Below are 27,731 nucleotides of genomic sequence, written 5' to 3'. Positions count from 1 at the left end.
TATTCATCTGAGATTTGCCATCTCAAACTACAAACCACCCATTGACAGCTGGACTGACTACGTACTGCCTGCAGTGCATATACCCTCACTGAGGCATGGGTACATTCCTCTGGAGCCCTAACCCTGCTGCCACCACACCCTGTATTTAAATTTATTTAACATAAATATATTCATTTCATTGCCCCCTAGAGTAATTAATTAGTCATTTTCCCATTTTGTCTGTAGATCCTTCATTCAAAAAAAAAGAATATAAAAATAATTTTAAAATAGGCCAAGGGAACTGTAAAACCACAGATATCTGGGATGACTCAAACCTCATTGCAATTATTATATTCTTTAACTTATTTTAAAAAACTTAATTTTAACATGTTTACTTCTAGGTTTTTATGTCAGTGCAATGAAATGCATATGCCTCACAACTGGCAATGTTTCAGATCTAAACTCACACACGCATTGTGAAAAATACTGTCCAATAATCAGGTTTCAGGTAGCTTCTAGAGCAGAATCTGCTTTGGCTTTTCTCTAACAGTTTGACACAATAAACAATATTAGATCTTAGTTAAGCAAAAGTTTGTTTTAAATATTTACTTTAAATATTTACTTTCCTGTATTATTTTATTTCCTAACATGGAAAAATTTCAGTAACTCGGAGGTTTATCAGCACTTCAACATTTGTCATTAATTTTTAAGTTGTAACAGTAAGATAAACATATAAGTGTGCATAGAACCACCTACAGCATCTTACTGTTACTCTACAGTTTTTCTTACAAATCATTTTCATAAATATTTTTCATTTACCATTTGCTGATGGTAAATTAGAATTAAAGCATGTCACTAACAAACTCTGCTATCCCATGCATTTTAAGCAAGGGCATGGTCAAACCCAGCTGAAATCAGTCTCATTTAACTTCCTTAAATGGCTCACTTCCATTTAACAATGGAGAGACAACCTTACAACTAGACGCAGAAGGGAGCTAATCATCTTGACCCAGCCAAACTCCTCAGTTCTTTTCATACTGATGTCAGAAGACTTGCCATTAGCTTTAATGAGAGCAGGTCTGGGTCCAGTATATAATAAAGAGATTATTCACTGTTTAGACAGATTGTTCCTGCAGTTCGGAAATATGCTTAGCAACCAGTTTTATATAGAAAGTATAAAGTCCTAAATAAAAATCTTGTAAGTACCTTCAAAAGAAGGGGATACTTGCATATTCTCTGTATCGGCGTTACTAGATATCCCTCCAATGGTACATCTGTGTTCTTGCGTCCTCCAAGGAGCATGCAATTCTAGAGCATGAATAGTTTTACAAATTATTAAAAAATCCTGAGAAAATTATCAGAAATAAAGACAAGGGCATATGTACACAGCAATATTAGCTAAGCTATATATAAATTATATACATATATGTAATAAGGGAGGTTTGCAAGACTGTCAAAAGAACAGGCTTGAACACATGCACAGGCAGGGACATTGACTATCACACATGACAAGGAAGCCACAATGGTATTATGCAGGCATCTCCCCTAGGTACCTTCTTCATCCAGTCTGATTAAAAGCGGGCTTTTTTTAAAGTTTAAAAATAACAGACAGTAAATAAAATGCTAAAAATATGCTTTCATACTTCAACAAACAAAAATAAAAACAATTCAGGGTGACCACTATAGGTGCTGTTGCTTCCAAAAGGTGTGTTTGCAATACTAAGTAGCATCAAAGACGGTTTGAAATGTTTGAACAAGGCCATCCTAATACACACGCAGGAAAAAAAAAAAAAATGTTCTGTTTACATGCTTCTATATTTAAATGTGATGTGCTATGAATAAAAAAAACCTTAGTCATGGGCTAAAGAATATGTTAGTTTTGACAAGACATCCAACTATGGAAACAGAGAATACATGAAATACGGGGTAGAAACATCCATGAAAAAGCAGCTGACAGAGAAAAGAATAAGGGCTATTTGGGATAACGAAGCATGCAAGGGACATCACAGCAAATATTTGGAATTGCTGGAATTTAAGTGTAAGTACATAAAGACCTAAAGTAACAATGAAAATAATTTTATGGAGAGATGAGAAGGCATTGTGATGCAATGGTATGAGATAATCTACAACTTCAAAGAGCAAGATGTCTAAACTGAGGACACTAAACCAAAGTAGTTTAACACAGCCAGATGGTAGGTTGATGCAGGCCACAAGTCTGTTGATGGAACAGAGGCTACACAACTGGGTGGCCACTCCACTCAGCATGTAACTCACAATGCACATACCCCATAACCAGTGCTGCTATGGGGATCTCTACACCCACCCTTAAGTCTCTGCTTTGTACTCATGGTTAACTAGTTTCTATCTTAGCCTAAAGGATCCTTTATCCCAAAGGATCTCACTTAACCTGCCAACAAAAAAGCTTTACTGATAAAGACCAAGCAAGATAAAGGCAATAAAGACTATAGATTTATATTATGACTGCCTCTATACTTAAAGGCTCAAAAGTCTGGTTTCAGCTCCCAATTATTTATAGATAATCACATCTCTAATGACCTGGATTGTCCTGTCTGGCTAGAAGGCTTCAACTGTACTTTCAAAGTGCAGTCAGACCTCCCGTTCTCTAGGTGAGACTGCTGCTGCTTACTCTACAGACATGTCCTGAATCTACGAGGAACCCAAAACAGACGTGAAAGCCCTGTGCATGCGCCCAGGAGTACATGACACTGACACATCATGAACTGCCACAACTGCACACTTGGCTTCCTTTCTCACAAAACAAGCTCTTTGCAATCTTTCTCCGGAGTATTTTGCTTTTTGTCTCTGTAGTCAGCATTCACCCCTTCTTCTTGAGTCTGGCCATGCTGCTCCCAATACAAGAACCATGTGTGTGAAGCTCCTCAATCTGGGGCAGGGTGAAGGATACTGTGTCAACCGCTGAGGAAAAACAGGACAACTTTGAAGTTGTTTTTAACTGTGAATGGAACACTGCTGAACAAGAGACTCTTAGCAAAAAGGCAGATGGCGCTTCACGTCACCCAGTACCCCCCTACAATAAGGAAATTCCTACAATGCTCATTAACTTGGCTGTAAATAAATGCAGCTAGGAAGGGAGTCAGATCCAGTATCTTTCAAAAATGTAGTGAGCTGCAATAGGGCAACTTCACCAAGAACTCTGTCAACAGCAGTAGTGAAAGCCTACTGCATACTAAAAATAGTTAATGAAATTAAATCTAATTTGTGATACTGCCACTATTGGCATCATCTTTTTTTTAACCATACCTGTGATGCTTTGCTGATAGTGTCATTTGATCTCCAGTCCCAAAATGCAATAATCAGATCTGATCACTCCGAAATTTGATACCATATCCATGAGCATCTTCTCAGGTATTTAAGTTCTAATATAGTAGGCCCCACATTTCAAAGCTGACCTTGTTACCACAGGACACCATGAAGGAAAACACAAAAATCATTCCACGCTGAACCCTTTTTTTAACATCTAATGTCAACTACTAGGGAGCTCAGTATTTACACAGAAACTGGTTTTGCTGTGGGAAAATCATGAGGACCGTCACACTTAACATTTTAAAACACCTCCTTATTTGTCCTATAAAGTGAAAGACTAATTGTGTAGCTGTTTCTTTTGACCTCAGATTAAGTCAGCATCTAAGATCAGGATGGCTACTCTATGATCCGTAACAAAACATTTTTCTGTCTGGCACAGCTGCAGCTACAGTACCAGAACATGGACCTTCTCTTCAGAAGTTCTGATGAGTCTTTCAGCTTCCTTTCTATAATTTCTTTCCCTATCCCTCCTCATATATCTTATCCTATTCTTTTTCCTTTCTACAGACATAGCTGGATTTACACCCTTGTCTCTTGGTCAGCAAGTTCAAGGCACGCTGCCTAATGCTGTATGATGCATGGATCCAAGTGCAGCAGTAAAAATACAACGTACACAACCTGCTCCTCTGGAAACATCACCCCCAGCTGAAACTGCCTGCTAACTGCTTGCAGGTGTGCTTGTAGTTGTTACATGGTAGAGGTGACAATGCTAACAATTCATTGCCCAGTCAAAAAATACTAAGTTAGAACACCACTTCAAAGTTTATTTACCAAAAGAAACGTCCGCACTGTTCTTATTTTGTTAAGGTCAAGCAGAACTTTCTGTGCCTTCTCGTGGTTACTGCAGTATTCATCATAGATACGGAATTTCTCTTTCTGTAGAAACAAAGAAATACATTGTTCTTCACTTGCCATTTTGATTGTCTTTTTAATTAATAAAACATGGAATGAACACTTTTCAAAGCTGAATAGCTAATATAGTCTTCATTTTGGAAGGTCAGCTCTTCCTCCTACGTTTATTATCTGAGGTCCAGCCTCAAATTAGAATTATGAACATTCTGGAAACATCACTTAGGAATTTCAATCATAGAATACCAGGTTGGAAGGGACTTCAAGGATCATCTGGTCCAACCTTTCTTGGCAAAAGCATAGTCTAGACAAGATGGCCCAGCACCCTGCCCAGCCAAATTTTAAAAGTGTCCAATGTTGGGGAATCCACCACTTCCCTGGGGAGATTATTCCAATGGCTGATCATTCTCATTGTGAAAAATCTTCCTCTTGTGCCTCATTAGAATCTCCCCAGCAGTAACTTGTACCCATTATCCCTGTCTTACCCATGTGACTCCTTGTAAAAAGGGCATCTCCACCTTCTTTGTAGCCACCCTTTAAATACTGGAACATGGTGATAAGGTCTCCCCTAAGCCTTCTTTTCTCAAGGCTGAACAAACCCAGTTCTCCCAGCCTTTCCTTATACAGCAGGCTTCCCATCTTTGTGGCCCTTCTCTGGACCCTCTCCAGCCTGTCCACATCTTTTTTCTATAGGAGGGACCAAAACTGAGCACAGTATTCCAGGCATGGCCTGACAAGCACTGAGTAGAGTAGGATAATGACTTCTTTATCTCTGCTGGTGATGCCTTTGTTGATGCAACCCAGCATTCTGTTGGCTTGCTTTGCCACATCAGCACACTGTTCTCTCATACTGAGCTTGTGGTCCACCAGGACCCCCAGGTTCCTTTCCATAGAGCTGCCCCCCACCCGGGTAGATCCCAGCCTGTGCTGCACTCCTGGATTATGTTTTCCCAGGTGCAAGATTTTACATTTATCTTTGTTGAACTTTGTAAGGTTTTGCTGAAAAATTTCAGAGGCCAGACTACCACAAAAAACATAGGATTAAAAAACAGGAAGAAAATGCACGAGTGGCATATTTACTGACATCATTACCTATTTTGTCTGCAAACACTTGTTTGCAAACATGATCCATACTTCTGCAGAGTCAAAAACTCAACTGCTGTAAAATGTTTCTATGAACCATTAAAAATTTTCTCCTTCCACAATGAATAAACAAAGACTTAGCAAACAAATGGGACTCTAAACAGAGATAACAATGAAACCTAGACTTTTTGTTAGGTCTACAACTGAAAGCAAACTAACTTGTCCTGATTTTGCACAGCTCTGTAACACTGACATCCTTGTTTTGCTCCAACAGGAAAAAATAACACTCCTAGAAAACAATTACTACAGGACATACAAATATACTTGTGGAGGTATTGCAGTTGTGAGAAGTAAAATACCTTCACAGTCCAGAACCATGGAGATATTTTACCCAGCATATGCAATTCTTTGTTAAATATTCACATTTTTGCCTAGCATCAAAGGAGAATAAAAATAAAGTATGTTATTAACTTTTGCTGTTTCATGCAACCCTGATCCTCGTACCTCCATATCACTTATAGGCACCAGCCTTGCCCACGCTGCAGGACTCGGTTTGTCAGTCTGGGCTAATTTGGTGAATAAAAAAGTGATGAAACAACAAAAGTTTGCCCATTTGATATGTTCTTTCTTCATTTTCCTCCCCTCTTTTTTTTGGAAATTACAGTAACCAAGATATGACCTCAAAGTACTCTACATTATGCAATCAACTCATATTTTGTCCTCATGACTATGTACACTCATCATCATGACAGTAATTAATAAGGACAATTAGTAAAGGAAAAAAGTGAAATAAGGATGTAATAATAGATAGCGTACATAATGAAGAAAGCAGGTTCCAACTTCATGCTGCGCATTAGGTTCTGGCTGTAAGCACTCCTCCACCAGGGACAGGAAGTTTTTGTGAACTGCAAGAATATCTTCAATATTTGAAAACAACATCTGCAAAAGAATACAACATACATAAATAAAACATCAGATACAAAACAGAAGAACTATGCAATTAGGACACTAACCTTAACCGTCTCTTCTGTGACATTTTTATCCACTTTGGCTGTAGCACACTGGATCATTCGGTGAAGGAAAGCCTGCATGAAACAAAGCAAATAAGGAAAAAGTTATTTCAAGAAGACTTGAACAACTGTTGGCATTTGATGCTTATAATTTGTTTCCCAAATTTCTTATGCTTTGGATATAAAGTCACATCAGAATATTATTCAGAATCTAAGACAAGTATTTGATTTATAAAGCACTTAGTAGTCCTGTTACCCTAACATGATATAAAACCCTATCTACATAGTGTTAAAAAGAGTTAAACAGTGAAATATTATTGAAGCTGAGAAACTGAACGTTCTCTGAAGTACCACTTCCACCCTGCACTGACATTACAATCAAGCAAGTGCAAAATGAGTCATTTTCAAAATCTCTCTCTAGCACTTTACAAATTGACTACAAGACAAGCTGAAATAAGCCGCTAATTTCTAAATTAAAACTAGTTAGGAGATACTATTATGAAATGCAACTTTTACCATAGTAACCACAAGTAAGATTTTAGATGTATTAATAATCAAACCTATTGTAAAGTAAATTGGCTTAAACAACAGTCAGCTGCACCTGGTTTTGCTTAATGAAAATGTTCACTCCTCCCTCCCCAAGAACCTCACCCGTGGGGAACAAATGAGAAGTTAGTAATACTACTAATGAAATACCAAAAGAGTAAGTTTTCTATATTTCACATTCCAGAACTGGAAACAACAAGAAGGGATGTACAGTAAGACATTCCAAAAGAAATAAATCAGTTCAGGTACAAAGCATATAATTAATTTTTATGAATTCATCCCATTACAAAGACTTGGGTACTTTCTGAAAACATCTGCACACTGTAGAATAAAATTTTACATTGATAACTCTTCACACGGACACGCATATTCTTTAGTCATTAAAAGCTGGCACCACAAGTGCACAAATGTCATGTCTTTCATAACCATTTAGCTCCAAGTCACTGTGCATTGTACACTGTACACGAACTCATCTAAATTCTGGCGTGGTGCAAATTCCATAAAAGAGCCAATAAATAACCCCTGTGTGGAAGGATAGCAGTCACAGCATCCCTTTTTTTCTCTCTGCTGGGACTTAAACATTTTCATTCCCAAGCAGTGATCCTTTCTCTGCTGAAGAGGACTATGTAACTGGCATTACACATTTTTATTACTGAAGAGACAAATCTAGTTATCCAGGACATAAAGAGAATTAAGTTTGGCATATTGTCAGCATATTGTATGTTGCTCTCTACAGTGATGTAGATTTTCTACTTCTTTAAACCCTTCTTTTCCCTGACAATTTGTGCTTTCTTTCTAATGTTTTATAGATGGTAAAAAATGCCATTAATTCATTTGCAGCAGTTAACTGTTGGTGGACGACAGCCCTTTATATCCTTCCTTGCTACAAATATCCACAGGGGTTATGGCAAATTTGCTCTGTGCATCGCCTGTGCAGTATACAACCAATCCCACATAGAGCGAAAGCCTGTTTAACTGTATGACTCTAAATTAATTTTTGAAAGTTTTCATTAAACCAGCCAACAGTATTAAATATACTTTAGAATTGAGAGGAAAAAAAAAAATCACAAGAACTACCTCTGAAACTCATGTCTATTTTTACTATCTGTAATTTCTCTCTGTTCACATTATTTCCCCACAGACCAAACATACTGCTCATCTGCACTCATGTTATCCCAGAAGATCTTCATTTCCTGTAACTGTGAAGGAAGGTGAACATTCAGTTGGCTGAAAGCAAAACTGAGAACCATCTGGGAGCTGGGGCATTAGCTATTCTCGAGTGACTCAAGACGCTAGCCAAGAGTCATGAGGTCAAGAAGAGTATACATCAACTGCAATAAACAGCGTTGTCCAAGCAGCACTGTCCCAGACCCCACATCTGCAGAGGTTATCAGAAACTGAATCCAGGAAAATCCAAACTCTCACAGAACCCAGACACAAGTCACTAATTAAGGTAGGGAGGCCTAGGATGACTTCAGCCCCTTCCAGCAACTTGGTGCAAAAGCCTGTATGTTATGTTGCTGTACTCCTACTGCAGGGGTAGTGTAGTCACAATGCCAGTTTTTTCTACAGATTTGCCACCTGCTGTCCCTATCAATGCAGATCTGCTTCCTGAAAAAACCTTAACACTATGTCCCACATTTGAATCTTACAGGGCACTCCCATGAAAGCACTACAAAGCCACACATCTCTCAGAATAACCGGAATAATCTCACATTTTCTAGAAGAGTGGTGTAAGAATTCAGGGGAGTGCAGGCAGGGGTGGAGGTGTCCGCCTCCATCCACCTGCCACCAAGAACCATCCTTGGCAGACTTCACCTGCTGCGGAGTGAGTAATGCAAAGCAATGATGAAACCCAGGTTTCCATGATGCAAATGCCCTTACTAACTCCCTTCCTGGAACACAGAGATACCACCGACTCCACACACAACACCTCTGGGACTTTGCTAGGGAGAACAGACAACTGTCACCAGGCAGGAGGATGGAGAAGTAATTTCTTTTGTTACAGTGTAAAATAACCTTAATCCAGCACTGCGACTACGGAAAGATAAATGTCTCTGAACTTGTATGAACGCACAGTAGGTCTGAGAGAGACACAGCTATTCAAAAGACTCCAAAATTATTTGAACAGCACCTGAGGACAACCAAGAACAGTTCTTCAAAATTTAGTAAACAAAGAAAAAGCAGGTCATTTATAGACACAACTTTAAGGAGGACCACGTCATAGAAATAACAGACCTTAAAAGGAAAATATATTAGGAAGCCCAGAAAATACTCAGAAGTTGACAGCTGCTGAGCTAACAGAAAAAAATTTATAAAACCTTTTGAAGATAAACTCCATAAACTATTACTAATCAATGAAAAAAACACACCTGTAAAAAACATGAAAGAAAAGTAAAATGGACATCTCAGCCAATTTACAATTCACTAAAGAACTGGACACACACAAAAAGTCAGAAACTCCTCTGAAAGACAGCACTGAGTGGCATCTAAAAATTCTACCATAGCTTGAAGTCTGCTGCTCAAAGTCCAGACTTATTACTGAGCACATTACATGAAGGAGCAAAGCATTACAAATTGCAAGGACACAGCTAAACAGCCCCTGCTCCTGGACTGAGCAAACAACTGTAGCAATCAATTGGCATACATGATTCCCATTCTTATCAAAAAAAAACCAAAAAACCCAACCAAAAACCAAACCACCGAAGCGAAAAATCAGCTCAAACTTAAGGCAATTTCATTTACCACGCACACATGTCAGTAAATCATGACTCATCTTTGTTTCCTGGACTATACTGCATGTCTTGCTGACATTACTTCAAGATTCATCTACATTAGAGTAGATGTTTCTTACCACAACATCAAGCGCAGAGAATAACACATCTCTGTGCGCTCCAGGATTCCAGACCTTTGTCACCTGGACAGTGAACCTCAAAGCTTTTCAAGCAGATTCCACAGTTTCCCTTAATTTACCTTCAGTTCTTAGTTTTCTCAAGTAACAGCAAAGCCATATGGTTTAAACATAACATAATTTTCCAAATTTTCATCATATGCTACCAGCATTCTAGCTACATTGCTGTGGTACAGGGATTCACCCTTGCAGCACTGCAAATGGAGATCCGCTGCCTCTGGCACTCTCTGACAGCCAGACTCTTGCTGATTTCCTGAATTCAGAGTTAAGAGATCTCCATGAAACATTTCAGAGGAGCAAGTTGGCTGGGTACCATAAACAGCAGTCTAAATTTAAAAGATCAGATGAAGTGAAAAGATAAAAGAGAGGATGTTTGTTATTTACATTTAAAAAAATAAATAATCCCGTTTTGTTTGCCAATTTTTAGAGCTGTCTATGGAAAACTTAGTCATTCTAGGAATATCCTTGAGTCACTCAGATTGCTACAACCCCTGCCTCCGCAAAGTTTGAAATTCAAATTACAAACCTAAACTTCCTCAAGCATCTTTCTGGAAACTTTGTTAACATAAAATGGCATCTAATGAGCAGTGTATAGCTGCTTTGGAGAAGAAATGCCCAAAATGCTGAGAAAAATCTAAACATGAAGAGGCACATCTTTAGCAGTCTGACGAACTTGCAGACCAAAATGTGGGGTACCAACTGAGTCTTTTGGAATAGGGGAGCAGCTACACATAAAATATGTAAGGTAACAGTTTAGGGCTAAGGTTTCCTAATTCCACTCGGGTCCTACTGGGGCCATAAAAACTCTTATTTCTGGCTATGACTCTGGGGACATAAAAACTCTATTTTTGGCTATGACTCGGGGTCTTTCTACCACGCTGGTAAGGAGGAAGGTAATTCACCTTCACCTTTCAGGAATGTGGCAAAGAATTACACAGAATGTTTGGAGAAGATTCCATACTAATAGAATCAATGAAGATAACGACATCCTTTTTTCATGACTGTGTATTTATTACTTGCAAAATATTTTTACATACTTTCTGTACTAGTCCCTGTTCTAAATCTTTTACCCTTTTCCTCACACAGCTGTAAGACACATCGGGACTGAAAATTCAAACATAAAGACTGAAAATCCAAATTCAAAGAATTATAAAGGAATCTGTTCATTATGCCAAATAAGTCCTAATGTGTTTGCCTGTCTGTTGATCTGCTGCCATTTTGTGAGGCAGCGTGTTTCACAGCGAATGCACACTGAGTTCCTGTTATGGGGATTTTACTTCTGGTCTTATCAAAATAAAAGTAGCATTGTTGGGTTGTTTGGTGGCGTTTATTTTCTCCATAGCTGCTCTGTGTGTTGGGGGGGGGGGGGGGGGGGGGGGGGACGACGACAAAAAAAAACACACCGCCACTACAGATAGCACAAGAAGCTGCCAAGAGCACAAATGACTTCTCTGACATCTGGAATGGAATCAGGGAAGACAAAGAAGTCTGCCTGCAGAAGATTCCCAGGGCACGAAGAGTTTTCGCCTTCTCGACAGATAAGAAATTATGTCAGAGCACCTGGGTCACAAAATATATGTAACTATTTTTCTGAAAGCAATCATCCTACTTTTATGAGCCTAGAAAGAAATATTCTTTATTGCTTGAAAAAAGAATTAAAAGTTACTTATTTTTTCCTCTCAGACTTCTTGTAACATTTTTCTATCCTTAAATCTATACTGTCATAAACAAAAACAAGGTGGACTGCAAAAACATATATATATATATTTTAGTAAGGTCATTTCCTGTATATTTTCACTTTAGCAAAACTAGTTCAACTGAAGTGCCCAATCTATCATACTGAAGCCTGCTGAATAAAGCTAGCAAGATGTTTTGTACATTAAAACTGAATAAAATTTTATTTTGCACACTGTCAAAAGACAAAATCCAAAAAGAAACCTACAACAAGGAAAATGTTCATATATTACAATTTTTATAAGTGTCTATGATAATACGCTTATCTTCACGAATTTAGAAACACAAAGCTGAAATACTTGTGGTGTTTGTGTTTTCTCTTTACATTATCAGTGTATCTATAGGCATCTGGATGGTGGAAAATATTTTGCTCCTTTTCACAATATTCCAATCCTAGAGAGAACACAGAGACCTACCTATACCTGGGAAGAAAACTGCTCAAGATTATAGGTGACTAGCCAAATGTATTTTCTTAACATGGCTAATTCGGCTCACAGACATTGAGGTAGTATTTTGCACAGCAGTCTGAGGTTTGGCGCACTATAATTAATGCATGTCAGATTCCAGGTCCCAGAAGAACACCATGACGGTTTTGCTGAAGCACTTTTGCTTGATTTTGCCACAAAAAAAAACCCAATTTCAATAGAGAAGACTCTAGCAGCAATAACAGCTGTGGTAAGCACTGTGTGCTTACCCTCCTCTTCCCATTAACCTGTGCCAGAAGCAGTGGCAGTAGCTGCTCAGGCTGGCTTCTGCTACTGAACAAAAGACTCCTCTTCTCTCTCCAGTAATTCACCAGCTGAGGCACCACCTGTTTCTCCCATCTTGCCTGCAGGACTGGATGAATCACAAGCAGCAGAGAGAGCATCAGCCAAGGTCAGACATATTCTTTCTCCCTACTGTACCTAGAGCCACTTTCAAAGCTGGCTTCAGATTCTGCTGCCTATAAGGACAGGGGAATAGATGGACCACATCTGCAATGCTTTCCATTCTAGTGCTAATTTCTTTTCACAACTGATCAAACTATTCCCTTCTCCATTCATCAGACCCAAAGGGGCATCAGTCTGCCCACAAGAGCATCCCTGGCTTCTTTCCTTAAAGTAAACATGAACTCAGAAGTAAACACACACACACAAAAAAAATGATTGCATTGAAGAAACATGGATCTTCATAACCTTCTCATACATGATGAACATGCTGTCACATTTGGGGATAATCTTAACCCTTTCTCCACCATGTGTATTTTTTTTTCTGCTAAAGTTTTTCTCTATCATATCAGAAAACTTATTCCAAGAGAAAAGCAAGAAAACCTTTCCTCACCCTGTCCTGTATCTCAATCACCTTTTCTGCATCTCCCTAGTCACTGACAATATTTTTCAACTTTTTAATGCACACCTTGTTCATCCTTTCACGCCCACTGAGACTCCTAACTCAAGTTTTCTCCTTTGATGAGGAAATGCCCCCTAAACTCATCTACCCCACCTCTAAAATCACCTGAGCTATGACTGTGCTTTCACTTTTGATCCCTTCCTTCCTTTCAGCTCCATAGCAGAAGAAAGCAAGAGATTTATAGTCCAGTTCCCTTCGCCAGGCGGGAAGTCAGATGTCTCCACCCTCTTCCTTGTACCAAAGCCACTCTCAAAAAGATTTAGTACAACCTTTTCCTGGCCCAAATCAGAAGATATCTGTTCCTGTTTCTTCCTAGATATCAAGAATCCTGTCACCCATACCTAGTATCTTCATTTTGGGGAAACTGGTTTTCTGAGGACTAGCTATGCTCTTGCTGGTCAGTGAAAGTTTGGCTGATGAGTAATGATGGAGTTACTCACATGCGCACACTTAAGATCATGCCTAAGTGAATTACCAAATCAGAGGCTGGCTGCCTCACACATGCTGCTGCAATCTGAAGCCACATGCAGAAAGCTGCTAGAAGATCAACTGAATTGTTTCTTGACTAAAATATAGCTTTAACTAGAGCTTTAGAGAAAGGCCATACACCGGCATAAGGGATGAACACTCATCTGGCAAGCTGAGCAGAAGGCAGAGTCTGTCTAATATTTTTGTCAAATATTTTATGCAACATGGGTTGCTGCTAACCAGGCCTTTACCCCATTAAAATGCAAACAGGTTAGATTCTGCTGTCAACATCACCAACAAAGAGGTTTTGGAAGGGTAAGGGAAAAGAAGGATTTTCCTGTCCCATATGAATTTCTGAAAAGGCTGCTGGGATTGCACAGATAAACCAACCAAATAAGAGGTGTCCGTATCAATAAATAAAATGTTTCCAGCATGCTTGTGAAGAAGTACAAGATTAATCTTTATTGTATTTTGAAGATTTTCTGATGAAGAAAAAGATATTCTGGATTTTAAAATGTTCACATGTATGTGGAATTCCCTCTGGTAATACATCATATGATCCTGTTGGTTCATGTTACAAAGTGAGTAATATACTGCTAATCATACAACTGATCTTGTATCACTTGAGTGGGAATGGAAAAGAAATGACGTCTACAAACAAAGTTTACCTCTCATAAAAGTCAGCAGTTTCCTGAATTTACAGAACACTAGGTTCTTATTGGGAAATCTCAGTGAATTCAGCTGTGTCCACTACCAGCAAATCAAAACAAGAAACTAGGAAACCTCACAGCAACTGTACATCTGGAAGTAACAGTATGTTCCCATTAAATTGCAATCCTAATTAGAAAAGAATTCACACATTTGAAACCTTTATACTTCATACTATAGTTTCTGCTTCTTTTATGCAGACACATCTGCTTATTCTAATCAATTTAAAAAAAAAAAAACTTGAATTTTCATTTAGCTTTTACTCTGAAAATTATGATTTTTTTTTATTATTTTTTTTTTAAGTAGCAGAACACCAATTTGGAAGAATTCAACATTTCCAAAATTTTATTTCTTTTAGCAACTCGTGAATTTCAGAAAGTGTAAAATGGTCAAGATGAGAAATACATTTGTCACAAATGACCCCTTTGAAAGAATCTTTTCGATTTTATGATTCGAGAAATAAATTAGAAATCTTAAAAATATCACAAGAAATTAATTCTCTGCTAATCTCCCTTCTTTATCTTTCCAAAGTTAGTTAACAGGTTTGAAAACAAGTTTGAGTCTTTTCTGACACAAAAATACACACCAGACTTCAGGGAGTCATAATCTTTATCACCAATTATGAGAAAGAAACCTGAAATAACACATCATATCTCCACTTTTAGAATTAAAATCTAAAGCTTAATTCCTATTACATCTGAATAAGGGAGGAAAGCTGACTCAGCACCAATGAAAGTCCTTCATGATTAAGGCAGCTAATTAAAAAATCAACTGTTTTTCCTATAAACTGAGAACACTTGAAACTACTGACAGGAGATCATAATGGAAGCATACCAAACCCTTTTTATATGCTCAGTTTTCAAGACTTTTTTTTTTCTAATATGGGATTGCACAGTCCTTAATTGTGAGTTTACTTAATGTTTAATATGGTTAGATGCTAATTAGGAATTAGAGTGTTTGAAAGTTTTACAATTTTTATTGCCAGAGTTGTATAAATAAAGTGTAGTTCTCAAACACTATTCAGAGCCAATTGTGCCTACCATTTGTATTTGCACACTTATGCCAAGAAAAACACGAAGCAGGGAAGAGTATGAAACAGCAGTTCTCTATCCCAATTTCAATTCTTCACAAAGCCTACAGGGAAGCTGTAGCGAGTATAGTACTTCTAAGAAGTGTCCTCCTCATCACAGAAAAAAAGCAGAAACATCCCATTTAAGTTCTTTTCCAATCAGTAGAAACTAGAATGCTTCCCTACATAAGGAAACTTCTCTTATGTCTGGGATACATATCTCTAAGTCCTAACACTTTTCATTTAGATAGGTCCTGGGATGATCAAATGGTCCAAAGTTAACAGCCTCATATGCAACAATGCCTCATTTCATGCAACAATCGTGTGCCACATTTCTGAGTCTTAACAAGACAGTGGTCTTATTTTGGAAAAACTCCCGGACAATGGTATATACTTTGGCTTCTCCCACAAATATACCAAACTTAGATTTACATCATCAAAAGACATCCAGGTCTATACTATGATGATGTTGCTATTTAAGTGCATTGTAAAACAACTTCTATCTTCAAGGCAAAATCAGGTTTTAAGAAAACCATACTACTTTAAATTACTTATTTCACAGAGAATTAAGATCCTCTTGGCTTGTGAACTCATTTCAGCCACTAGTTTAGCAACACAGACAGTACTGCAGAATATTAAACAAACTGTTAAGCCGTGAAAACATAGCAAATAATCCCAGACCAAAAGCAAGGCTTCACTATTGTCAACAAAAGCTAAGGTAAACAAAAAAATCATGATGGAGATTGAGCTCCCAAGAAATACCACAAAAATTGAAGTGAATCCACAATTTTACAGTTATCCCAGGCACACTTAACTCTGCCCAGTAATGACATCATATGCATATAATGATGTCACTGTTTAAGAATACCGGTACTTGCATTTCCAGATTCATCTGAAATAATTTCACTAGAGCAGTTTTCATATGTTCAAGTATCTTGGCTGCACTCATGTACTTTCATGTTCTGCACATCATGGGGAAAAAAACCCTTACAACTTCATGTACAATAAACCAGAGTTTATTCAAACTCGAAGAGAGTTCTAACTAACCTGCAACCTTTCCACTGGCCTTGGATGAGTAGCATTAACTATATATCAATTCAATGACAACTTTGAAGAAATGATGTACCAGAACAGCCAAAGCAGCCAGAATGGTCATTAAAGTGGGCTTTAATGATAGCCCCCATAACAAAGTGGCTAAAGCACCTCCGTAAATTTGATCCTTAATTTGAAATCCAAGATTATTTACCCCACAATTTGGATCAGGAGAACCATTCTGACAGCAGATTGTTGTAACAGTAATTCTCCTTCTATGCAGACATGTAAAGCAATTATTTTTTTAAGCAAATGTTCAAGGGCATATTTGAATTCAGGTACACACACCAAGCAGAAGTCCTATATGCCTGCCCTGGTAAAATTACATGGGGTTGTGGTTTGAAATTTCTTCTTCTTTTCCTCCCCGCTTGTATTGGGTTTGCGTGGCAAGGTTTTGGTAGTGGGGGGCTACAGGGTTGGCTTCTGTGAGAAGCTGCTGGAAGCTTCCCCTGTGTCCGACAGAGCCAATGCCAGTTGGCTCCGAGACAGACCTGCCGCTGGCCAAGGCCGAGCCCATCAGCGACGGTGGTAGCACCTCTGGGAGAATGTATTGAAGCAGGGGAAACCTGCAGCAGTGGAGAGGAGGTTGGAATGTGAGAAGGACCCCTCTGCAGACACCGAGGTCAGTGAGGAAGGAGGGGAGGAGGTGCGCCGCAGGAGGGGATGCCCCCGCAGCCCTGGTGAGACAGCAGGCTGTGTCCCCCAGCCCACGGAGGGGAGCGGGGCAGCAGATGCCCACCTGCAGCGCGGGGAGGAGCCCACGCTGGAGCAGGGGGATGCCCCCCAAGATGACCGGGACTCTGTGGGAAAGCCTACGCTGGAGCAGCCTGTGACTGAAGATCAGCCTGTGGAAAGGACCCATGCTAGGGAAGTTTGTGAAGGACTGCAGCCCATGGGAAGGACTCACGTTGGAGAAGTTCGTGAAGGACTATCTCCCATGGGAGGGACCCCACGGTGGAGCAGGGGACGAGTGAGGAGTCCTCCTCCCCCTGAGGAGGAAGGAGCAGCAGAGACAAGGTGTGGGGAGCTGACCCCAACCCCCATTCCCTGTCCCCCTGCACCGCTGGTGGGGAGGAGGGAGAGAGAACCGGGAGTGGAGCTGAGCTGGGAAGAAGGGAGGGGTGGGGGGAAGGTGTTTTAAGATTTGATTGTACTTATTATCCTACTCTGATTTGATTGGTAACAAATTAAATTGATTTTGGGTTTTTTTCCCCAAGTTGAGCCTGTCTTTTGCCCGTGACCGTAAGTGGTGAGTGATCCCTCCCTGTCCTTGTCTCAACCCACGAGCCTGCCTTTATATTTTCTCCTCCCCATCATGGTGCTTTGTTGCCACCTGGGCTTAAACCACAACACCCCCTTTTGTAAGACTGTGAAGTTCTCAAAATTTCACTGGAGAACTGGATCTTTTTCACAAGAAAATTCAAACAGAGAGAGCAGGATCACTTTGTGAATAGGTCAGAAAGCAGTTTCAGCTATAATGTATTTCTCTATCCAGCAATAAATTTAGTGACAGACTATTTTTGAAGATGGCATTACTGATAGTGGTGGGTATTTAAGAAAATGAAGAAATACACATGCCTACTTATATGTAAAAGAACAGAGAGAATTATACCTATTCTTGCTGCACCATCATGTAGTACAAAATGTCATCATCAGACAAATATAGTCCTATTGCACTTGTATAAAACAACTTTAATATTTGTTTAAACTCAATGGTCCTACTACTAGTTTTCACACTTTAAAATTTTAAATGAACTGTAACACTGTGATACCATTGCCCTCCACCATCCCAAACCAGGAAATAGCCAGTCTACAAAACCCAAGCTGCATTAACTGCTACCAGCTGCAGCTTATATATGGTACAAGGTGCAGGTGCTATTTGTCAGATGTTGAAAATGAAACCAAATTAAAGGATTTCTCGACAGTAATGGGATCTTCTTGTCAACTAGTCAATAACTCTTCCCAGGGCAGCACACAACACAATTCACTCATATATGGTAAGCAAGGCTGACCAAAGCAATTCTTTCCAGCAAGGCTGACCAAAGCTGTGGTAATTACTTAATGCATGAAGATCTGAAAAACAAACAAAAAAAATTGTTTCAAAGGAGAAACACACAACTTTACTACAAGAAGCTGACAAACTCAATATTTTGCCTAAATTTTAATTTCTTTTCCTTGGGAAATGATCAAGAGTGGATAGGTTGAACAAACTAAACAACTAGCCTACTCTGAGAAATGTAAACCAGCTGCAGCAGTAAACTGAGGTTTACAATTTCTGCATACTGGCACAGACCCAGCTCTCAGATTTGCAGGGCCAGACCCCCAGTGCTTCTGATTCAGGATCCCACAGGAATCAGTGACATTCAATGAACGAACAGGACCCCATTCAACTGGATCGTAATGCAGTGTTAAAGGACTAAACTACAACCAGGATTGATCATCCACTGAAGATATTCTGATGACAAGAAAAGGGCTTAAAATTCACCTTGAAAAAACAGAAGTATTTTAATTAAAATACTTCTTTTTTTTTAAAGTATTTAATAAACACTGCAGCAACATATGGATACTTACATGATTTCTGACGCTAAACTTCCATTTCCAAACAAATATTTTCAAGTGTTGGGGGAAAAAAAAAAATTCTTATTATCAATCATGGAAAAAAGTATGATTATAGCTATGCAAGTCTTGCAACCTGGCTTGCAAAACTGATTTTTTACTTTGAACCAGAACTTAAAGAATAAAATCAGTACATGAGGAAGCTACTGGCTTCTGAAGATTAGATGCCAATGTTATTTGTCTTAACTCCATTCCAACAAGAATACAACCATACCAAAATTCAAATTATTTTCTTTTACACACAGCTTCATAAAAACAAAAGATTGTTACATGCCTGTATTACCTGCCATGAATTGGTCTTGTGAATTTTCATCTGCCTATATGGTTTTGAGCCAATTTCCATGGAAATGCCATCATTAATAATATTTTTTTGGCTTATATTTGATTCATGAGATGCTTCAACTGTGCAAATGCAAAGAATAGTTCAACTTTCATTTCTCTAATGGCTTGATAACCACCATAAAGAGTATATGATAAAAAAAATCTTAGCACTGACTTTTTTTCTTGATGCTACCATCTAAACATCTGCTGAACATTAATTATATCACAGGATATTTACATGCTAATCTCAGTTTACGTCTGTCAAAGAGGTTTTATTTCTTGAAAGATACAATGATCACCAATGACATGATTTTAGAAAAATAAATGGTGCATATTCACATCCAGAATAGAGCTGCAGGAATAAAGCCATTCCATTTGAGTTTATCCACGTTAGCTGGATTGCCTTACTGTCAAATAAATTAGTATTTTCAGGAAATACGGACCTGGATTCTATGTGCATGCTGGGGAGAAATAACCACACACACACTCACAGGCTTCCTCTTCTCTCTGGTGCTTTCTTTTCTCCTTTCCCTACTCAATTATGTAGGTCTATGGCCTGTCTTTGGCTTTGATGAGTCCCCAGCATAACTGCACAATTTCACTGAACCGTCTGTGAAGCATGTGTTCTTCAGGAACACAAAGACTGCATGGCTGTTCTTGCTCCTTTCATTAATTTTTGTAAGGGAACAGAAGACAAAACTGATTACAGTACAATTTTCATTGCCTTCTTAATGAAATTTTATCTTTGAATGCTGGGACCTTAAGACGAGAGAGCTTATTATTACCTCTTCCTGAAATAAGAGTCTCATTCTTTTAGGTTATAGTCAAAAGCTTTAAATCATCCTCCAGTTGAAGCAGAGAGGATTAGGGATTTTTTTAGATATTAAGTCTGTAAAAACTAGTACAAGAAAAACTGCCACTCCCAATCAGTTCGCAAGGACAGTTTTTAAGACCACTACTTAAATTAAAAAAGGAGAATATTCAGCTGTCACAGCATCACGCAAATCACCATCCTCACCAAACTACCTGCGCTGTAACTGCAGACAAGTACAAGCAGAGCATGTTGGTGGCAACTGCCATCTGTTAATACTCAACTGGAGTTTGACAGCACTGAATACTGCTCGTACCAGGATATACTGCTGCTTACCAAGACACCCACATTGGTTACACAAACTGAAGTCTCACCGAGTCTTGCCACATGAGGTTACACAAGGATATGGAACATTTTTTTTATGATGATTATTTTTATTTCATTCACGAATTTGCTGTGAGGAACGTACTTTCAGTTCCTATTCTCCAAAGTAAAAAATAATTGTCTAAACCATTCAAAACCCCAGATACCAAACTTCTAAGAACAACACAAGGGAACAATGGTGTTAGCGGGACCAGGAAATCAAGAAACCATAAATAAATATTAAGTATTGTTTTCCAGCATCTTCAGGAGTTTTGGATCCTGCAGTCCTTCCTCTGGGTGAGGAAATGACACCTCTGCAAGTTTTCCTCATATCCACAATAGACCACTATAGTTTGCCACACCTGGGCAAACCGAAGGCATTGAACTTGCAGATGGCAAGGCATGCATAGGTCCTTTTGCTGGTCAATAAAAGCCACTGTGACCACAGATTCATTTCTTGACTGCAAGGTGCTGCTCCTCCACTACAAAGCCTGATTGCCCCCTTTTAAGAAACGGCATGCCTGTCTCAGAGATGACTGATCCATCTGAGCCATGGGACTGCATGAAAGTACTGGTAGAGGTAGCTTGAAAATGCAGGCAAAATAGTTTCAGGAGCAATACCATGGCTTTAGGAGGAGAGCTGACACCAAGATCAAGTCTGACAGTCTTCAGGTCTATACGTGATCCTGGTAGAAACCTCTTCATCCTCCTTCCTCCTGTAGACCCTGCCCACAGGAAGGACCAGCAGCAGGGAGGCAAGTAAGGCAGTAAGGCCAGGGCAAGATGTTCTCCACTAACATCATTCCAGATGTGCAGTACTCACAATTATACCAAAAACGAAGGGGAAAAAGAAGCAAACCTTGTGGGAAGACAGGTTTGCTTTAAATGAGGAAGCACAAGCCCAGAAGAATTAATACTTCACACACACAAATGAAGGGGACACTATGCTAACAGGATGAAATCCTGTCAGAAGGAAGCAAAAAGAAAAGCAGATTGCTTCGTCTTTCAGGCTTAATCTTACTTTCCCCAAACTGCTTGTTAAAAAGTTACTAATTGCGAGACTTTGATTTTTTCCAGTGGAATGTGAAAGAAACTGGGATAAGTACAGAGGAAAGTTGCCAAATCCACAGTTAGAAACTTTCCACAGGCTTTTTTTTTTTTTTTTTAAGAGACAGAGTTTCGTTTCAAAATATTTTTCTAGTCTCTTCTACTGTGAAGACTGCAGTGCAATGATTTACAGAATGGATCCTATCTCTATAGATAAACAAAACCATCATTCCCAAGAGATTTGACCTTCACCTTCCATCCTAAAATAGTATGGCCAATTACATTGCAGCAGCAGCCCACGTCCTTAAAATATGTTTGACTGAATTATGAAAGTACTAGTCTTGACTTCTCAAGTTTGTTACGGACTGCGACTAACTAGAAGAATAAAATACACAACTAAAACAAACAATTATGTTTGTCAGAAAATAAATTCCAGCAACTAAATGGTGATGCAGGAGTATGTACTGTTGAATTTGTTGTTCTTGTTAAAAAGAAGAGATCAAAAAAAATGCACTGACTTATTGTTACATCAACTTCAGCAGTAAACTACAAGCTTCCAGGAAGTTTATCATCCTGTTTGCTGACTATAATTTGGGTTGTTGTGTTTTGATAGCATGTTCCTGTTCCTTCAACTCACGTCCTCTAAACCGGGCAAGCATTGGAGTCTCACTGCCTGTACTCCAAACACTTACCCAGCCCATATACCTTCTCATCCCAAAGATGCTGAGAAGAGCGTTGTAGGGCATTAACTCTTTCCCTCAGATCTGAGGGAAAGAGCAGAACTGTGGCTCATTTGGCTAGAGTAGGGTAAGAAAAACACACCTATGTGAAAAGCATCCTAAATATACTGGACATTTACTAACCAAACACAGTGCAAATATTTAGGTAACAGGATGTTAAACTGAGACGTCATTTAGAGAGAAAATCACTGCAGGTCCAACAAACAAAAAGATTTAAAGTTTACAGTTAGGCCTCTACTTGTTGGATGTTATGTTACATTTTAATCCTATTTTTAACATTATTTTTACGGAATTTCCTTTCCATTAATACACTACATTACCAGAACTTCCAGCAAAAAATGTGCAGAAGGAAAACACAAATCCACAATATAGTCTCAGCCCTAATATTGCCACTATCATTTCTGCCACAAGGATAACTCTTTGATGACCAACATGGGATGTTGCTCACTGCATAATTGATACTTTCCTATCATTTAAATGGTTTTCTGCAAATTCTGTTCTAAGTCTGGGATAATGGGATTAACTCTACCACACCAGAGCTAAGGAAAAATTTGACTCCTTATCAGTGATTCTGTAAGCCCTCTCTCTATGATGACAAACTCAAAAGCAGCAACTTTTGAAATACAATAGCCATCACAGAAAACTGAGCTCCCTTTATAATGAGATAGATCATCTGAACACTATGAGTTCAAACGTTAGCATGACAGAAAAACTAATTTGGTATTAGGGAACATTTCCTTCTCTCCTTTGTAGTCTTCGCCATTATCTACAAAGCACAACAAGCACACATCACATTTTACTCTCTGTGTAAAGACACTCAGCATCCATGATTAAGATGACTGAAGAGAAATAAAATATCAAGGAAGTTTGATAACATGGCAAATACTGTACACTTTCCTTCCGAACCCTGCGTGGACTGGCATCCTGGTCATATATAACAGAGAAATGCAACATCCATTGTAACAGAAAAGCCTTTTGGAGACACCTCCATTTAGTGTTAAGGACAATATGACAAGGCTTTAGCACACAGAGCTGTCATACATGAGAGTGGAAATTTCCGGATCTGAAGAGCTGCAAGGAGCTCACAGACACAGGATCCCTTCTGGAAGCACCAGAAGGCTTGTCTGATTTTCTGAAGGGATGGGTGACATCCAGATATTGTTTTTTAACTATCCTTTTAGACAGCAAGGACACTTCTTTTTCATTATCATCCAAAGAAATGGACCAAAGGAAAAGAGCACAATTTCCTGCCTATTTTGAAAAAATCAGAGTACACCTAAGGAACAAAGGAGGGTGGAGGCCCCAACACTACCAAGTCCTTCTGAACCAGAGTAAGTGCTCAGAAATAGGCAACACTCATAGCACGCTGACTTAGAGCAACCAAATAACACTCAAATAAATAAGCCTAACACACAAATAAAAAAAAAAAAAAAAAAAAAAAAAGAGAAGTCTCCATGTGCAGAAAAGGTGGGCCAAACTGAAGCCAAACCCCCAGTGAAGATCGAGCTGCTCTTGGCTGACCTACCCCCAAGCAGCTCAGTACATCAGCACACTTTGCAAGACAAATGCACAGAGGATTTAATGGCCAATGGCGTTTTCCTGGTCATGTGATATTTTCTAGCACTGGACTGTGCATTTTCAGACAGAAAGGGCCCTTGGCCATGGGCCTTTTTTTCAGGGGCTAAGGCAGGAAAAGGACCATATTAGCAGTTAGATTGGACCAAGAAGTCAACCAAAAGTACATAGCCTGTCTGTCACACAGCTGATATGCAAACAGGTAACAATGGCTACCATGGCTTTACACAAATATCTACCTGTGCAACTAATTATGTTCAAGAAAGCAGGACTAAGTCATTCTGCAAATACCCCACAATAGTCTGGATTTTTATTTTCTCTTCCAAAACCAGACATCGATCTGAAAATATTTCCTAACATGCTCCCATTCAGCAAATGGGCAAGAATTTTATAATTGCACAGCCAGCTTCTCCCACAGTACCCATTTTTGTCAAATTTATTCTGCACATGAAAAATTTCAGCAGCAAAGTTCTGGATTACAGCACACTGTCAAACCAGAATTCAGGTTTCTGAATGCACCTCGCTGTCAGTCTGGCATCCATCCCAATAGCTACTCAACATTCTTTGAGCAGCTTGCAAAGGTCTGGAAATTTCCCAAACTAAAGAACAAGCAAAATTGTCAATAGACATGAGCTTTCTGCTCCTACATAATCAGATTCTTACATGGTCCTCCCAGACTACCATATCAGGGAATCCTCTGAGAAAACACAACAAAACAAAACAAATCTTTCTTCTTCCCAGAGTGTTCAGCATTTATGGGAACTGAATCCACTCACCACACGGGGGAAAAAAAGGACCTTCTTGCTTATTGTATTTGCCCTGGTTTGTTCATGTCTTAGATAATGGAGGAACTGAGGCAAAGTTCTACTCTTACTTCTGAAAGAGTGCTTTTTCCAGTTGTTGTCTCCATGAATTCCATTATCTAGATCAAACTCTTAAAGTTCACGTCTTGTGTCCTGAAGCCTCCTTCTTAGCAATTAACCGAACCACTGGTTTTCCACTGGATCACACAATATAGTGTAGGATGGGCACATGGAGGCTTCTTAAAGTCCAAAACCTCCTCTGTATCACGTGTCAAAGTCAGTGCATAGTGCTTTTTTTGAGAGAGGTCCTCCTGGTAATTCGTAGATAGCCAGGTTGCTAAGCTTTGGGTTATTTAAAACTTTTTTAGTTTAGGTAGTAGAATTTGTACAATTCGGATAAAGTAACAGAGTCTGAATGAGCTTGGCCCACAGTACTGGATCAGTGGGTGCAATTCTTATGTGACACCTCCCATTATCACCAGAAGAAAACTATAAGCAGTTCCTTCAGGCTATTCGGTTTCACAATTTCCAGTGCTGTGAAAAACTGCGCAAAGGTCTGATGTGTCTAGTTCCTGAGATTCCTGGACACCAGAGGCAAGCCAAGCGGACACAATCCTCCCAGCTCCGATGTTTAGACTATGTATGTGCTTTGCAATCCTCGTGAATGCCAATGGATTAATTTTCGACCACAGGAAAACATCCCCAGCTTTACTGTTGGCCTCTGGTTGGACTGAGAACAAAACTGCAACAACTTTGATAGGAAGGAAGACCTACTCTCATCTGCTTTTGCCTTACTTCCATGAACCAAGTCGTGCTCTCAGAAGAGTACTACACATTTAGTCACTGATTTCGGTGAAAAAATGACTTTGAAAAGATTAACATTTTGTCATCAGTTTGCAATGTTTATCCTATCCTGAGCTAACATATTTTGTTTATTGACCACTTTATGAATAACTTGAATCAGATTTTGCTAAAAGGTGACTTTTCACTGTGGATCAAAGAATGCATACAAGACTATCACTCTAAAGTGCTTTTCTAGCAGTCTTCACAGAAGCTCATACAAAGTCAAATGTATCAACTGTTATCAGATCCACTACCATGGTAAATAAAATCAACACATTCTAAGTACAAAATAACAATGGGTTTTCTAGCAATTTAAAAATTACCTGGGACATGTCAGAAAGACAAATATGTAGGTAACAATTACTAAGGCTTCAGAAGCCCACAGCAGATTTCCTGCCTAGTCCGTTATTTAAATCCAAGAAATAATAATCATTAAGGACTTTCTTTAGAATCCTTTACCTCTATAAAACATACAAAAACTTCCTCATCAATCAGTTTGAATGAGGTCTCCAAAGTAAATAGTACAGAGGGAGCAGAGCAAAGGCTGATAGATGGGACGTTAGGATCTTAGTATAACAGCCTCTGTTACATAGCCTGAAATACCAAATTTGTTTCAAAGTGGAGTAACTTCTCACTGGCTAAAGCCACCCTACATGGAGGTTAGACCATCAGATTATATAGATTTACAAATGCAGTGTCTCACATGAGGAGGTCCTACAGGTGAAACAAGTCAGGATACAATTAAAATTACACATAATTGAGAGGATATTCTGTTCTGGGTTCTTGGTTTTGGGTTTTGTTGTACTGTTGCCATTGCAGATAGCAGGTTTGTTCTCTTGTTTGGCCTTCCTAATGAATGGCATATTCTACCTGTATGGTCTAGTCCTGCTCCTGTAGTTCTCATGCTATGAGATGAGCCTCAGGGGAAAATAACTGAATTCAGCCACATATTTTCAATAAATATGTCATGTTACCCATTTAAAGTATGCTATCTGTATGATGTTAAACTAGGCTATTCTAAACAAAAAATAAAGTAAAAAGTCAGTGCTGGATTTTGTCAGGACATTGTCACTTGCAGCACTCCATCACACATGGCCAGAATGGAAATGCTTTTTTAGAATTTGGTTTAGATGGCTACAGTAATTTTATAACATGTTTTAAAGCCCTCTTACATGATTCCAAGTATCTGGCTGGGTTTATACTGGGTTAGAACTTCAGGATCAAGCTCTTTTGTTAATTGGGTATACTGTCATTCATTTTGAGAGAGGATAGACACTCTTACTGAAGTATACTCTTCTAAACATGAACTTTCAGTCAAAGCCTATGCAAGGCAAAATCCAGCATCAACATTTTACTCTCTTCTTGCTTAGCCACAGGACTGTATGCTAAACGTATCAGATTCGAGTCTCAAAAGCTCATAAAAGTGCCAGTTAATTGGATATTTGGGATGCAAAAAGAACTGCTTTTCCACAGAATTTATGTAGTATTTTGGAAAAAGAGTAATCCTTGATAGAGTGTATTAATTTAACTTGCAATGACTGACATGCTCCTGCCTTTTTTTCCCCTACCGCAACACAGTCAGATTGTAGGAACTTTCAAGGTCCAACATTTTCTTCTAAGCTCTATGAAAACAAAGCCCCAAAGATCATTTCACTCAACCTCACTCACGCACAAAAAAAACCTGGAGAAAGCAGCCAGAACAACAAGGATGTGCTGATGCAAGCAGGAACTCAATCCTTTTCTTCACATTAGAGGAACACCCCCCTCAAAGAGGCATTAGGTCAGAGATGTCAAAGCTAAGAGGCTGGTAGCTAACTCCGGGCTGAAACAATGTCAAGGACAGTCTCTCCTGACTGTGCCATACTAGAACACACCCAGCGCTAACGATGCGACATCAGAGAATTAGTATTTCTATCTCCTTTCACCCATTAGTCAATTATGTTGGAAGTTTGCAAAAATGTAGAGTTCTAGATTAAGTCTTATAACATATCCAGGTTACGTCTTAAAAGGAAAATACCAAGTCCTGTGAAAAAAAGAATCCTTAAGTCATTTAAGACTTACAAGCCGTGCTTTCAGAAGCATGCCCACAGCCCCAGAAGACTGAACCTGAGGCTGTGCTTTTCCTGGGATCTGCTACGCCAGCCAACCCAGCACTGCTGTCCAGGCAGTGCAAATGGGGCATGGCTGTCTCCGGGAGCTCTTCTAAGGTGTCCACAAGACAGGAAAGAGGTCTGTGGCTTCTATACTGAATGGGCCCCAGTAAGTGTTCAAGTCAGTGATACATCCATACCTCTCTCTCTCACCACGCTGTACTAACTCAGTGTTTACTGCAGGCTTTTCTCTCCTCCCTCTCCTTTTGTTTTTTGTTTGGTTGGTTTTTTGGTTTTGTTTTTGTTTTTTCTTTCTTTGGTTGGTCGGTTGGTTGGTGG

At 39.1% G+C, this 27,731-nt stretch overlaps 1 protein-coding gene across 2 annotated transcripts in view; it reads right to left on the bottom strand.

The window, feature by feature from the left end:
- PREX2 (phosphatidylinositol-3,4,5-trisphosphate dependent Rac exchange factor 2) overlaps nucleotides 1–27,731 on the bottom strand; it is a 189,535-nt gene that overhangs the window by 131,920 nt on the left and 29,884 nt on the right. For both annotated transcript variants that reach the window (XM_075023413.1, XM_075023414.1), the window contains 4 exons: nucleotides 6,270–6,341; nucleotides 6,073–6,195; nucleotides 4,096–4,200; nucleotides 1,186–1,287 (listed from right to left, as the gene is read on the bottom strand). In XM_075023413.1, the coding sequence (XP_074879514.1) occupies nucleotides 1,186–1,287; nucleotides 4,096–4,200; nucleotides 6,073–6,195; nucleotides 6,270–6,341 (402 nt within the window). The remainder of the gene's footprint in view (nucleotides 1–1,185; nucleotides 1,288–4,095; nucleotides 4,201–6,072; nucleotides 6,196–6,269; nucleotides 6,342–27,731) is intronic.

This window comes from Buteo buteo, chromosome 3 (genome assembly GCF_964188355.1).
Source record: "Buteo buteo chromosome 3, bButBut1.hap1.1, whole genome shotgun sequence".
Taxonomy (NCBI): Eukaryota; Metazoa; Chordata; class Aves; order Accipitriformes; family Accipitridae; genus Buteo; species Buteo buteo.
The sequence above is the reverse complement of the archived record's forward strand: the minus strand, read 5'-3'. Positions and strand labels throughout refer to the sequence as shown.